Consider the following 12,277-nt stretch of genomic DNA (forward strand, 5'->3'; position numbering starts at 1 on the left):
CTAGGGGTTCGGTGAGTCAGTCTCAGGGGTTCGGCGGAGGTCAAGACACACACTCGACTCATTAGTCGGGTGTGTGTGTCGGGCTAGGTCCGTGTATGTAAACAAACAGCTTCGGAGACTCTTTCTCTGATTGACATCCAATATACGAGGTGTATTGTTGTTGCTTACAGCACTACAACACAATCCGGAAGTGTTTATAATCTCTTCCACTCGTCTGATGATGAATTATTTGAGTATTTTTCACATCGTTGTTATGACTTTTGCTACTTCCTGTTAACCACGGAGGCAGCCATGTGTACCATTTGTTTACATTTTTCGGTCACCGCACTGGTCAGTTACAATCATGTGATGACCGACGCACCGTCGCGGATGGAGAAATCGTATTACGCTAAAGTCGAGCTAGTGCCTTAATAAAACAGCGATCACAAAAATACTGAAGGAGTACAACCAGAACTTCTTTCTGATACACTACTTGCAATTATCTTTTTTTTTTATGTCAAAATTGCATGGTTCGGAAAGTTCGGAGCGAGATGAAATGAAAACCGGGTTGACCTGGCGGCCTACATATGATTCGTGATGACACGCCCTGCTTGGCCATCACTAAAGAAGGGTTCGGTGAATGCGCATATGAAACTGGTGGGGTTCAGTACCTCCAACAAGGTTAAGAACCACAGCTCTATGGCTTTGTATACTTTTGGTTCACTAAGTTCATAACCATGGAGCATTAACAGACTCAGATCAACTGATATAAGAGCTTTGTGTAGACCAAGAGAAGTTCATCTATGTATTTACCACCAGCAGTATTGATTACATGGTTTTCTAAGTGGACATTCCAAAAAGAGCATTTATCCATTAAGTCCCAGTGCTACTTTTGTGGCAGTTCCAAAATGAATTTTTCACTCGATTAAACCTTTCTTAAGTAATGTATTACCATTTACTATAATATTATCATTTGTATTTTGTATTTTTTCATTGAAAATCAGGTATTTTCCTATATGTAATTTACTGATGATGTTGGAGAGTTTTTTTGTTGTTTTTTTTTTTTTTTTTTAAATCCAAGTTGAAAATCTCTACATGAGCCTATGAATGAACTGTTGAACACACTGTATTAATATTGCATTGCAAGTCTTAATTAATTCTTATTGCTATGTAAATTTCATTGCTATAGATAATTTAATAATTTTAATATGGATTCTTTTAAGTTGTTCTCTTTTATTATGAGTTTATGCACTCGGTACTGCCAGGGTTCCCACACGTTCTGGAAAATTGACCGATTTTGCAGTCAAGGAAAACCTATGGAAAATAAGAAAAAAGGTCAAATGTCCTGGAAACGGTTAAGTTATCCTGGAAAATTATTTATCCTCCCCCTGCCTTGTGACTTTGTGTGCCTAAACTGAGATGAAACAAAGGAAATTATTTTTCAGTGATTTAATGAAAATATACAAATATGTTTAGAGGAAGTGCAGGAGATAAAGTAAGAGAGAAGAGAAAGTTGAGTTGGGAATTGCCCATTTGAACATTGTAACTCCAGTTTGTCAGGCTAATGAAGTGCTACACTGTAATCTGTGGGTGTGTTTGCATTATTGTAGGATACATTTGCCATAATTATTTTTCATAAATAAATTATAGCCATAGACTGCACATCAAATGTCTGAGAAATAAACAAAGAAACAATTTGGGTAAATGCAAGTTGTTGTAACTTGTAGAAAAGAGCATTTCCAAAGAATGAGGGGGACAGGGGAATTGGATTAATGTATGACGTGACAGCTAGACTCTGTAGTGGCTAAAAATGTCCTGGAAAATAATTTCAGGGAAAGAGTCGGAACCCTGACTGTCTCTCTCTCTCTCTCTCTCTGTATATATATATATATATATATATATATATATGTATATATATATATATATATATATATAATTTAACAATTTGATGTGTCGTTATGTATCTATGTTTTTCTTTCCCTTTGGATGTTCCTTCTATATATCTATAAGGTACAATGAATTGCCTTTGTGTATGAACTGATCTATATAAATAAAGTAGCGCTACATTACTTATGGTAACATATACAGTATAGTGCCTTGCTTATAACTGAGGAATTTAAAATGTACAAAATACTTGCTGCATTTAAAGAAAATGCACGAGTGACAATAATGTAGTCAAACATAGATCCCAAGTAGCACAAAGTCTTTTTTGTGAAATCTTTAACACCGGTGGATGTAAGTCAAATGGTTTAAATCCTTCCTTGGTGATGAACATGATTGCACCTGGAAGCATCAATAAAAAAAAATATATGTGAAGTTCATTAAATGATCAATTCTCTGAGGAGATGTGTGTTGTCAGTGACCTTTCAGAAATCCTCAAAGTGTTTTCAAAACTGCCTTCAGCTTGTCTTGGAGTTGATGGAAAGAGACAGGCAGCGGCTCTTATCTATAGGCTGCTACTTATTAAACTAATCCACTTTGAAATGAAGCATCACTCTGTTTGGCAGTAAACAAAAGGGTATTAGGGGACAAATCTGACAGCTGGTAAAAAAGGCAGCTTCAACAACACGCAAGGTGAGATCAACGCTGATAGGAGTCGAAATGAAATTCCCCTTTAATAAGACACAGAACGGAATAAACGGGTAGTGGAGAGGCAATATGCAGCAGAGACGCCCCTTCTGTTTGTGCATAAATCGCTCATAGCCTGCAACAGCCACTTAATAAAAAGCACTGTGGACGATTATGTGCAGACGACAACAGATGCACAAACAACTGCATCCGTGCACAAACATTTGTCCACTCTAGTATCCAAGTATGCACATAAATCCACAATATATCAAGCCTCTAGTGCTGTGGAGATGCCTTTACTCATGTTGGTATTTAATTAGTGTGAGCTGAGGGGTGATAACTAGCTGATTGAAGGGGATGGGCTGGTACATAAGCATTAGCAGGGATCAGGACCTAACAGCTCAGAGGAGTCAGAGATGACAACAATGAAGTGAAAAAGGGGCCTCTTCACATTTGTTATTACAGCTTAACAATTAAAAGAAAGGGGCAAGGGCAGAAGAAAAAAAAAAAAAAAAACATAATCTGGGGAGAGAAAGCGCGGCGAGGCAGGCAAAGGGACAGAGTGGGTTGAGGAGAGCTACAGCAGCTAGCAGGGAAAGTAATGTGACGGGTGATTATGCAGGTTTTAACCGGAAATCTGTCTGGGGGATAAACACGGGGATTTTGGATCATCAGAGCTCATTGTGTTTCATTAATGAATTCAAGCAACACTATGTTCTGGTGCTGCCGCTTTGTGTGTGTGGTCTCAGCAGACAGATGAGGTAGTTTAGGGCTCCACATCAAAAACAAACCAGGAACCAAATGCCAGCACAGATGGGAAGTAACTAAGTACAAATACTGTGCGACTGTGGTAAGTAAATCTAAAATATTTGTTTGTGAAGACATTATACATGATAGAAAATGACAGATGAAAACATTAAACCTGTACTGAACGATGTATGTAGTAGTAGAACTGAATCACAAACAGAGTGCATTAGCATTGGTGCTTCTCACTTGATAGTGGCTAGGGAACGACAGAAGGCTAATAAATGAAAAATGGAATAATACATTCTCTTATGGGAGGCTACACCTTTCATGCATATATTTCCCCACCTAAAACAAAACCTTCCTTATAAACAAAAAGCTAAAAGAAAAAGCGAAAAAAAAAAAAAAGCAGAAATTATTCAGTATTCATGAGGGGGGTTATAATTTAAGGGGGAAATTAACTTTAATATTCACTTAATACGTACGACGAGGAAGGGTTTTTGTGTTTTGTCAGCAAGGTGAGACTGTGGAACTGATTCAATATAGAGTTAAAGCAATGTCCAAGAATGAAAAAATTTAAAAGGAGGTACAAAGACACAATTTTCAAGAGGTACAGGAATGAGGGAGGTGTTGGGGTATGTGTATCTATATATCTATATCTATATCTATGTATCTATCTATGTATCTATATATGTGTGTGTGTGTGTGTATATATATATATGTGTGTGTGTGTATATATATATATATATATATATATATATATATATATATATATATATATATATATATATGCACATACATGTGTGTTATTGAATTAAGTAAATTATATTATATTGTTCATAATAATAGAAAGCCAGAAACAAAATAATTTAACAGTAAGTATCAGGTATTAAAGTATAGATATGTTTGACTAGGAATCTTATTATTGTTATTAATTACGTAATGGGAAGGGTTGGGAGCTTATAAGTTATACTTCTTCTCATTCCTTTTTGAATATGTATTGTATGTCTTATGTTTAAATGTTTTGTTTAGTTATTTTTCTTCTTTTTGACATTCATATTCGAAATAAATACATTAATCAATCAATCAAAAAAAATTAAAAAATCATTATCAGATTCTGTATGGGAGCTTTGTGAGTGTTTTGTAGTATTTATATAAAGTTTGTGTTGGAGTCTCTTTAGCACTCCAGCGTTCTTTCATGTATTTATTCTGCTCCTGTCCATTAGCTAAAGTGTCCGCTAACAAATGGAGCTAGCTGACGTTAACAAACAACATCAACACAATCCTCACATAAGAACACAAGAAAGTGAGAATCTTACAAATTGAGCCTTTAATGAATATTGGGCATAAAACACATTTTAACATCTTTATTTTGCATCAGATAACTTTCTGATAGATTAAAATCAAATGAATGTTTATGTCAAAGGAGCCTGGGGGCTTCGAAGCAAGTCATATCACTTAACAGCTTCAATTTCAAGTGTTGAAAATAAATTAAATGCGTCTCATTCTCTTAAACTGATAGTGATGTGTGAGTGATATATTTCCTTTGATGTCTAAAAGCATGTCTGTGAGAACACTTATTTCCAAGTAGTTTTCAGTTATCCACGCAATACTTTCAGTATTGATTTTTTCAGACAACTTTTTACTTTTGCCTCCTTCACTTTAACACAAATATGTCTACCTTTTTATTGCATTTTCAAAACTGGCCTTTTACTTTAGCTTTCGTGCAATTGAGGCAACCATCTTCATCATGCCACATTCACCTTAAATGGATGGGAAAACATCATTAAAAAAAAAAAAAAGTTGGTGAATGCATTGGTACATATCACACCAAATGTAACAGGATGAAGGAAGACTCGACCATAGAAAAACGTCAAGTTCTGCTACCGATATTGCAAAAAATATGATAGATATTTCTTGAAGTTGATCTTGTGTGGTAATGTGATGTTAGGTTCCATTAGCTTTGCACAAAAAGAGCAAGCAGAAATGTCCTTCAAAGACCTTCTCTTTATACTTTGAGTGCATTTCAGAACCTATACATGTTTGTTTGTTTTTTTTACTTTTACTCAAGGAAAGCAGCTTCTATTTATGTCTATACATGTTCTTAAGTTAAAAAAGTGTGTATGTTCACCACCTCTGAATGCCAGGCAGATCAAACACTACACAAACCTAGTGGCTGCTAAAATGGAAAAAAAAAATACATGTAAGAAAAAAAATATATATATATGATGCCTGGCAACCTTACAAGAGTTTGTACCTGCTTATTTTTCAGTTTTGGGAGGTAAATCACAGAGAATGAGGAAGGGACAGATCTGGATATTGATAGACAAGTGTGTATAAAAACACACTGCTGAGCGTTTTGAAACAGGCAGCAGAGAAGGACAAAAAGGAGGATGGAAACAAGTGTTACATAAGAACAGAAGTCTGACGCTGGAGAGCCAGAAGGGGGTGTGTGTGTGTGTGAGGGATGCAGGGGATGAGAGGGAGGATAGTGACAGTGAGGGGGTAAGCAACACTGCAGAACCAGCTGTGGCCTCCAGTGCTGCTTCATAGAAGACATCCACAGAACCAGACACATGCTACAGCACTGTGTATGAGTGCGCGCTTGCATACGTGTAAGGGCGTGTGCACGAGTAATGTGTATGTTTTTGAAAGGGTGGGGGCAACTAGACATGCAGGGAGGGTTGTGCTTGTCAGAGCTAGAAGTGGTGATTTGATAGGTGCAGCTGCAGCCGGCATGTCCCCTGCATCTCAATGAGCTGTGCACTTCGTCTCCTCACTGCCCTCAAACTAAGTCTGTCCCCTCTCTCTCTCTCTCTCTCTCTCTCTCTCTCTCTGCATGTCTGATTCCTGGCACTCCTGCTCATTTGACAGTCTCTCCACTGTTGTCTTTAGTTTGATACTGCCCTTTTGTCAGGAATCCTGCGGTAAATCCATACTGTTCTCTCCTAGGGCTAGTTTTAGCATCATCGCTGTGATGCTTGAATGCTTACATTGCAGGGTGTGTGGCGTCAAATTAAGGTAAATTAACTCAAAGTCTTCATCCTACAACTTTTTTGCTGCTGCATACCAAAAACACTCCCACAGTTCGTGACCTCCAAGCTCGTACGATAAAATATGATGCATCAAGTTTTTGTTCTTCCCATAAATAGCTTAACTCTGGTGGCTTGCCGTATTCTAATCTGTTGTATCACAGTTTCATACTGAACTGGGAGTATCACTCATATTAACATAGAAGATCTCTAACATTGTGTTTTGTTACTATAGAGAGTCAATCTGAAGTTATTTTAAATTTTAATTCAAGATTTCAGCAGTTTAGTGGTTGCAAAATTTGTGACACTGGCCAAAAAGAGTCCTCCTAAAAAACTGTCTTTTTTTTCTGCTTTTTTCTTCTTTTCCATGTGGATGCAATCGGAATGATTCACTCAGCAGTGCTAGTTTTTTTTTAAGTATTGTGCTGCTGCTTTTTCTCCCAACCCATGTTTCACAATGGCATCTGTGTGTATGTGTTATGCGTTTTTTTTTTTTTTTTTTTTTTTTAACTTTCTTCTCTTATTTCCCACTTAATCAATTCCCAAACCCAGAATTCTCAATTGCACTGTGCAGCAGTGTTTCTGTTCCCTATATCTGCAGATCTGGAGCTACAGGGAACCTGGTAAGAAGGAGGCATGACCACATAAGGGAAAATTTATACATGCCTCTAACTAGGTGTACTGTGTCCTTTGTTCCACATCTTCATTAATACTAATATATTGCTCTACTTCCCCTCTCCTTGGCTTCTTTTTTTTTTTTTTTTTTTTTAAGCAAATCGTTTTTTATACCCCCATCATTTCTTTTTACTTCATGCTGAGACCATTTGCATATTCTTCCTATTTAGCACTTAAAATTAGCAACATTTATCACACGTATCACATCACATCGCCCACTCTCCCTTGTCCACAGCAACTAGAGATGCACAAAATGAAGGGAAAGCCAGACAAAAAAAAAAAAAAGATATACAATCAGACTTTATAAAACAGAAGAGCAACGGGATGAAATTGTTACTTTTAAACTACAGCAAATTCGAGGGACCCCTCTATGCACCCAATCGCTTGCCCAGAAGAAAAGCACTGCACACAACATGGAGCTGCAGTGGGTTGGGAATACTGCACTCACTGAGTCCTATGGGAGCTTGGTATGGTGGCATAAAAAGAGTGCCACAGCAGTCACCCTCAGCCTCAGGAGAGCTAAGAATTCACAGTGATTGAAAGTACTACCAAACTGATATGTTGCTCCTGCTCCATTACTACAAACAGAAGGAGCACCCACGGGAGCCTGAAATAAGGTACAACTGGAAATAATGCATGAGTCTATGATTAGAGCAAAATTATAGTGGCTACCTATGACCGCGTATGTGTGCACACATTAAGTGACTTCATATATTTTAACACTTAGCAGCTGCATCGATCCTCTGCTCCCATTTTCTTGGTGCGCTGTGACTGTGAGATTCTTAAAGTGATGTGAAAATATGCAGACTGAAAAAAAAAAAAAGTCTGTTTGGGTACACAGATGAACCATCACTCACCATCGCAAGAAGGTGGAGGCCCCTCAAACTCCAAATGTGTTCCCAGCCGGCAGGTCACTATGCTGTTTCCGCTTAACTGGTAGCCCGGAAGACATCTGTATCGCACTATGTCACCTGAACAGAATGAGATTTAGTAGGAGTGTCAGATCAGAGTCACAGATAGAGATGGCGGCAAGTATCCCTAGGAATGGCTTTAAGTGCCTGGATGCTGATATGACAACCAAGGCAATATGATCCATTTAAGTGTCTCAGTTAAAGAAGAAAATATCAGTGGGAAAAAAACAAACAAACCAAGATGAAACCTATAGATGAAACACTTTGTCGGCGTCACTATGTTCATGTCTCTGAATGACCATGAGTTATGGAGTTGTGCAAATAAACAGATAAGGACAATTAATCTCCATTGTCTTCTACAGTGGGAGAATGAGAAAACCTGACCCGAACTCCAGTGGGGCTCTGATTATTTTGTCATAATTATTCAGTTATATTAGTGCTCCAAAATGTCATGGGTGGCTGCAAAAATAGTTTTGTGTTAGTATATCAGTGATATAGGTGCTGTATAGGGGCGAAGTGAAGTTAACTGTTTGGGTTTACACATTTAAGTAGAAGAAGACTGTGCTATTTTCAATAGGTATATAGCATCTATCTATCTATCTATCTATCTATCTATCTATCTATCTATCTATCTATCTATCTATCTATCTATCTATCTATCTATCTATCTATCTATCTATCTATCTATCTATCTATCTATCTATCTATCTATCTATCTATCTATCTATCTATCTATCCTCATGCAACTTAAAGTAATAAAAACAGTAAACATATTTCATCATATTTTGTTTCATGCAATACAGGAATAGATGTGCTACAGACTACCTCAGTTCTGTGAGAAATACATCTGCAAAGTCCATGTGGACACACTCGCATACCTATGTCAGGTAATTAGAGTTGATTTATGTTCCTCATGTTTCTGTTTTGAACTAGCTTATATATGGTTGGTTTGTATGCCTACTGAGTAAAGGAACCTGAGTTAAGAAATGGGAAAAGACTAGTATTTTTTTTTTCCTTGAGTTCCTAACTGTGCAAGATAGATATGGGAAAATGATATCTTTACCTATAAAATAAAAATCTGCTTTTATGAAGGAAGCAATTATGTAATAATGTGTCGTCTGCTGGTTGAATGCAGTCTTTTTGCACAATTCTACAAGTCTGTGATGGATGACAGATTTGAGTTTAACATTCTTTAAATCCATTATTTAATTAAATCAATTCATCCACCTATCTTATTTTCTGAACCCATTAGTCCTGGTGAGGGTTGGGGAGGTACCAAACCCAATCCCTGCTATCTATGTGCGAAGGTGGGGTAAACCATGGCGCCAGTTTGTCACAGTAAATCATTCATTTTAGGATTTTTATTTTTATTTTCCAGTTTGATCCTTATTTTATGGAAAGTATACAGAATGCTGAGATTACACAGTGCTTTAAAGGTAAATTAATACTTAAAACAGTGCTTCTGGATCAGATGAGAGCATTTTTACCTACCGATTTTAAACTCTTTGCTCGCCATCAGGATCTCTGCGTTAGGGATGATGGGAGGAGGCAGGCAGAACTGCAGCCTGTAAGCTTTATTGAGAGACATCAAAGATACGAGATGAGTCAACACATCGGGTATTGAAGTATCTGGTAGGAGCGAGTCATATCGTACACATACCTTGGTAGCTGATACGGAACAGTCCGCCTTTCTCTGTGTTGCTGCGGAATCGTATCAGAACCTGGTTGGATGTGCTGCTGGGAGGTTCGTTGGGTTCTCCGTCAGTAAATATGCCCAGTTTCCTGGCTGTTTCCTGGGGACCATCCCTGATGCAGAGAAACAAGTAACAGATCAATTCCAGATACAAAAACAGCCCTACTAGAAAGAAGCCAAACATTTTTTTCAATAACATTGTGGAATTGTGTATTCAGAAATGAAAACCTGCAACCATAAATAACTAAAACCCGTATTTCTGATGAAGGACATACAGAATTGCTGTCTTTGTTGTGACAGGGTGGTTGTGGCAATAATAGACTTTTTGGACATTTTGTCAGCAGTATCTTTTCAAGTGCCTACTCAGCTTTTAACCATAAAGCACCTTCAGTCTGTGTGCACCATCTGATCTGTAAGAAAACCAAACAAACCCACCTGCCTGATCATTATCATGGAGTATATAACCGAGCTACTCTCACTTCATCAAAACCAGAGCAATTATCTAGAGCTGCTCTGGGTGATTATGTTAAAATCAGGTAAAAATTAGAGATAGAGCATGAATGACAGGACTGGATTGCGTTGTTCTTGCTAACTGCCATCCAATGGGAGTGTCCCTGGAAGCTGTGGCCCAGCCTTGGCAGTCCCCTGGTGTGGGCATGGCCGATTAAGCCAGCTCCCAGATTCCTGCCACAACCATTCAGCTTAAAAACCATCTGTCTTTGGCTGTCAGACTGGGCATAGGAGATTACAAGCAGCTCTGGAAACGGCTGGCTAGGGACCACTGCCTGACAGCACTCTGGCCAAGCTACCATTACGGGGCCCATTTCCTTGGCTCAGTAGTTCAGTGGATAGATACACAGCGGTGGTAACTGGGAACTGGGGAACATGATAGTCCCCATCTTGGCGCTGCAGGAGCTTGTTGGGAAAGATCAACATGGTAGGGGCCATTTACAGAGCAACAATGTGATAGGAAGTGGACATTTTGGCTCACTTTGTCGATCTACTGACTTAAACTCTTCATGGATTAAAAAATATTAGCAACACACATTTCTAAAAGAAGCCTAGTAAGTAAGGACTACCACCCTCACTGGTAGTCAGGTTGCCAGTTTGGCCCGCAGTCAGATCTCCGGTCTCACTGAGAGCTTGGACCTTTGGAGTCTGTCTCAGGGAGAGGGGATCAACTAGGACTGGCAACCATCATGCATGCAAAATCCTGTCTTTGGTCGCACATATGGCAGACCCAGGCGTGCATTATGGAGGTGATGAAAGGAAGCTTTGCCGCTTGATATTCAGTCAGGCAAGAAGACCTGCATCTAAACATACTGCCACAAATATTAACCCACAAAAACAGAAGACATGCACATTTCTACTAAGTGGCTCTTACTCCCACTCTTATTTATTTCTCACAAGTAATTAAAGAGGAGGGACTATGTTATGTCTACGCATCTGATTGGTCCTTCATGGCTCATTTCATTTCTCCATTACATGTTAGTGCTTGGTACTCAGCTGAGAGTATGAATGATAAAAATGATACAATGAAGGCAATCATATTTTGTGTGTTTTCCTCCCTTTGTCATAAGAAAAACATGCTTTGTTTGTCTTATGTGTTGGAGTTCATTCCAACACTTAATACAAATTTCTTGCAAAGTCTGAATGCAATGTGTGATACATTTCCACACATTTTGTTAAAATTATTACACATTGTGATATTACATATTACAAATTGCTGAAAATGTAATAAAATGGTACATTATGTAATAACCAACCTGCATGTTTCCATCTACACATATAATTCATCATCTGAACCTGCTTTTATCCTCGCTAGGGTCGCTGGTAGTTATACTGAATTAAACTTCCTTGACATTAAATTAGAGACTGGTATTATACACACTGTGAAGAAGGCTGTTGGTGCTGCTCTGCATGAGCTTTAACTCAGCTCTATTTTCAACACGCAAAACATAATCTGTATTTTTCAAAGCTCATTATGAAACATCCATCTGAATAAAGGCTCAGTAACTCTTTGCCAGATGAGTTCCCTGACCTCTTCTTTTTTCATCTCAAATGTTTTGAGCTTTAAACTTAAGAGCATCGTCATTATACTTAGTCAATTGTTGGGCCACTTTTTGTGTCTGACAACAAAAGATGATTGTACTTGACTCTGATTTTAGTCTAAATTGTTAAATAAAAGCAGTGACTAGGGCTTCATTTTTCCCTTTTTTTGGTTTTGTCTTATTTATTCAAAAAGTCAAGCTACACTGAGGGACTTTGTGTAAAAATTTAACCTGTAAAACAAATTAAATGTTTATTTACAGCTGTTTTGGTTTGACTTTTGGCACGGCTCCTTAACGAGACAATAAATCATGCAATATGAAGTGTGTACGAATTTGTGGCATACTGGAATTATATCATGAAGATGGGTTTATTACTATAGAATGTTACACAGTATTGCAAAATATTATTAAATAACAGTTTTTACACAGTGTAGTGAACTTGGGTTTTTGGAGTTTTTCCTTGCAGAGAAGGAGGGTCTAAGGACGGGGGATGGCCATGACATTAATCCATTCTCTTCTTCAACTGTTTATTTGACTGTTGTTTGTTTTTATATCCAACTAATTCTGTAAAGCCCTGTGTTTTATTTATTTTTTTATGTTAAATACCTGTTGTGAAGCACATTG

General features: G+C 37.9%; 1 protein-coding gene across 1 annotated transcript in view; it reads right to left on the minus strand.

Moving 5' to 3' along the window:
- The window catches only part of csmd2 (CUB and Sushi multiple domains 2), a 135,072-nt gene that overhangs the window by 59,675 nt on the left and 63,120 nt on the right, over positions 1-12,277 (minus strand). Inside the window, exons 21-23 of the mRNA XM_030146990.1 lie at positions 9,570-9,715; positions 9,401-9,481; positions 7,856-7,969 (exon numbers count right to left, since the gene is read on the minus strand). Coding sequence (XP_030002850.1) covers positions 7,856-7,969; positions 9,401-9,481; positions 9,570-9,715 — 341 coding nt within the window. The remainder of the gene's footprint in view (positions 1-7,855; positions 7,970-9,400; positions 9,482-9,569; positions 9,716-12,277) is intronic.

This window comes from Sphaeramia orbicularis, chromosome 11 (genome assembly GCF_902148855.1).
Source record: "Sphaeramia orbicularis chromosome 11, fSphaOr1.1, whole genome shotgun sequence".
NCBI classification, from domain to species: Eukaryota; Metazoa; Chordata; class Actinopteri; order Kurtiformes; family Apogonidae; genus Sphaeramia; species Sphaeramia orbicularis.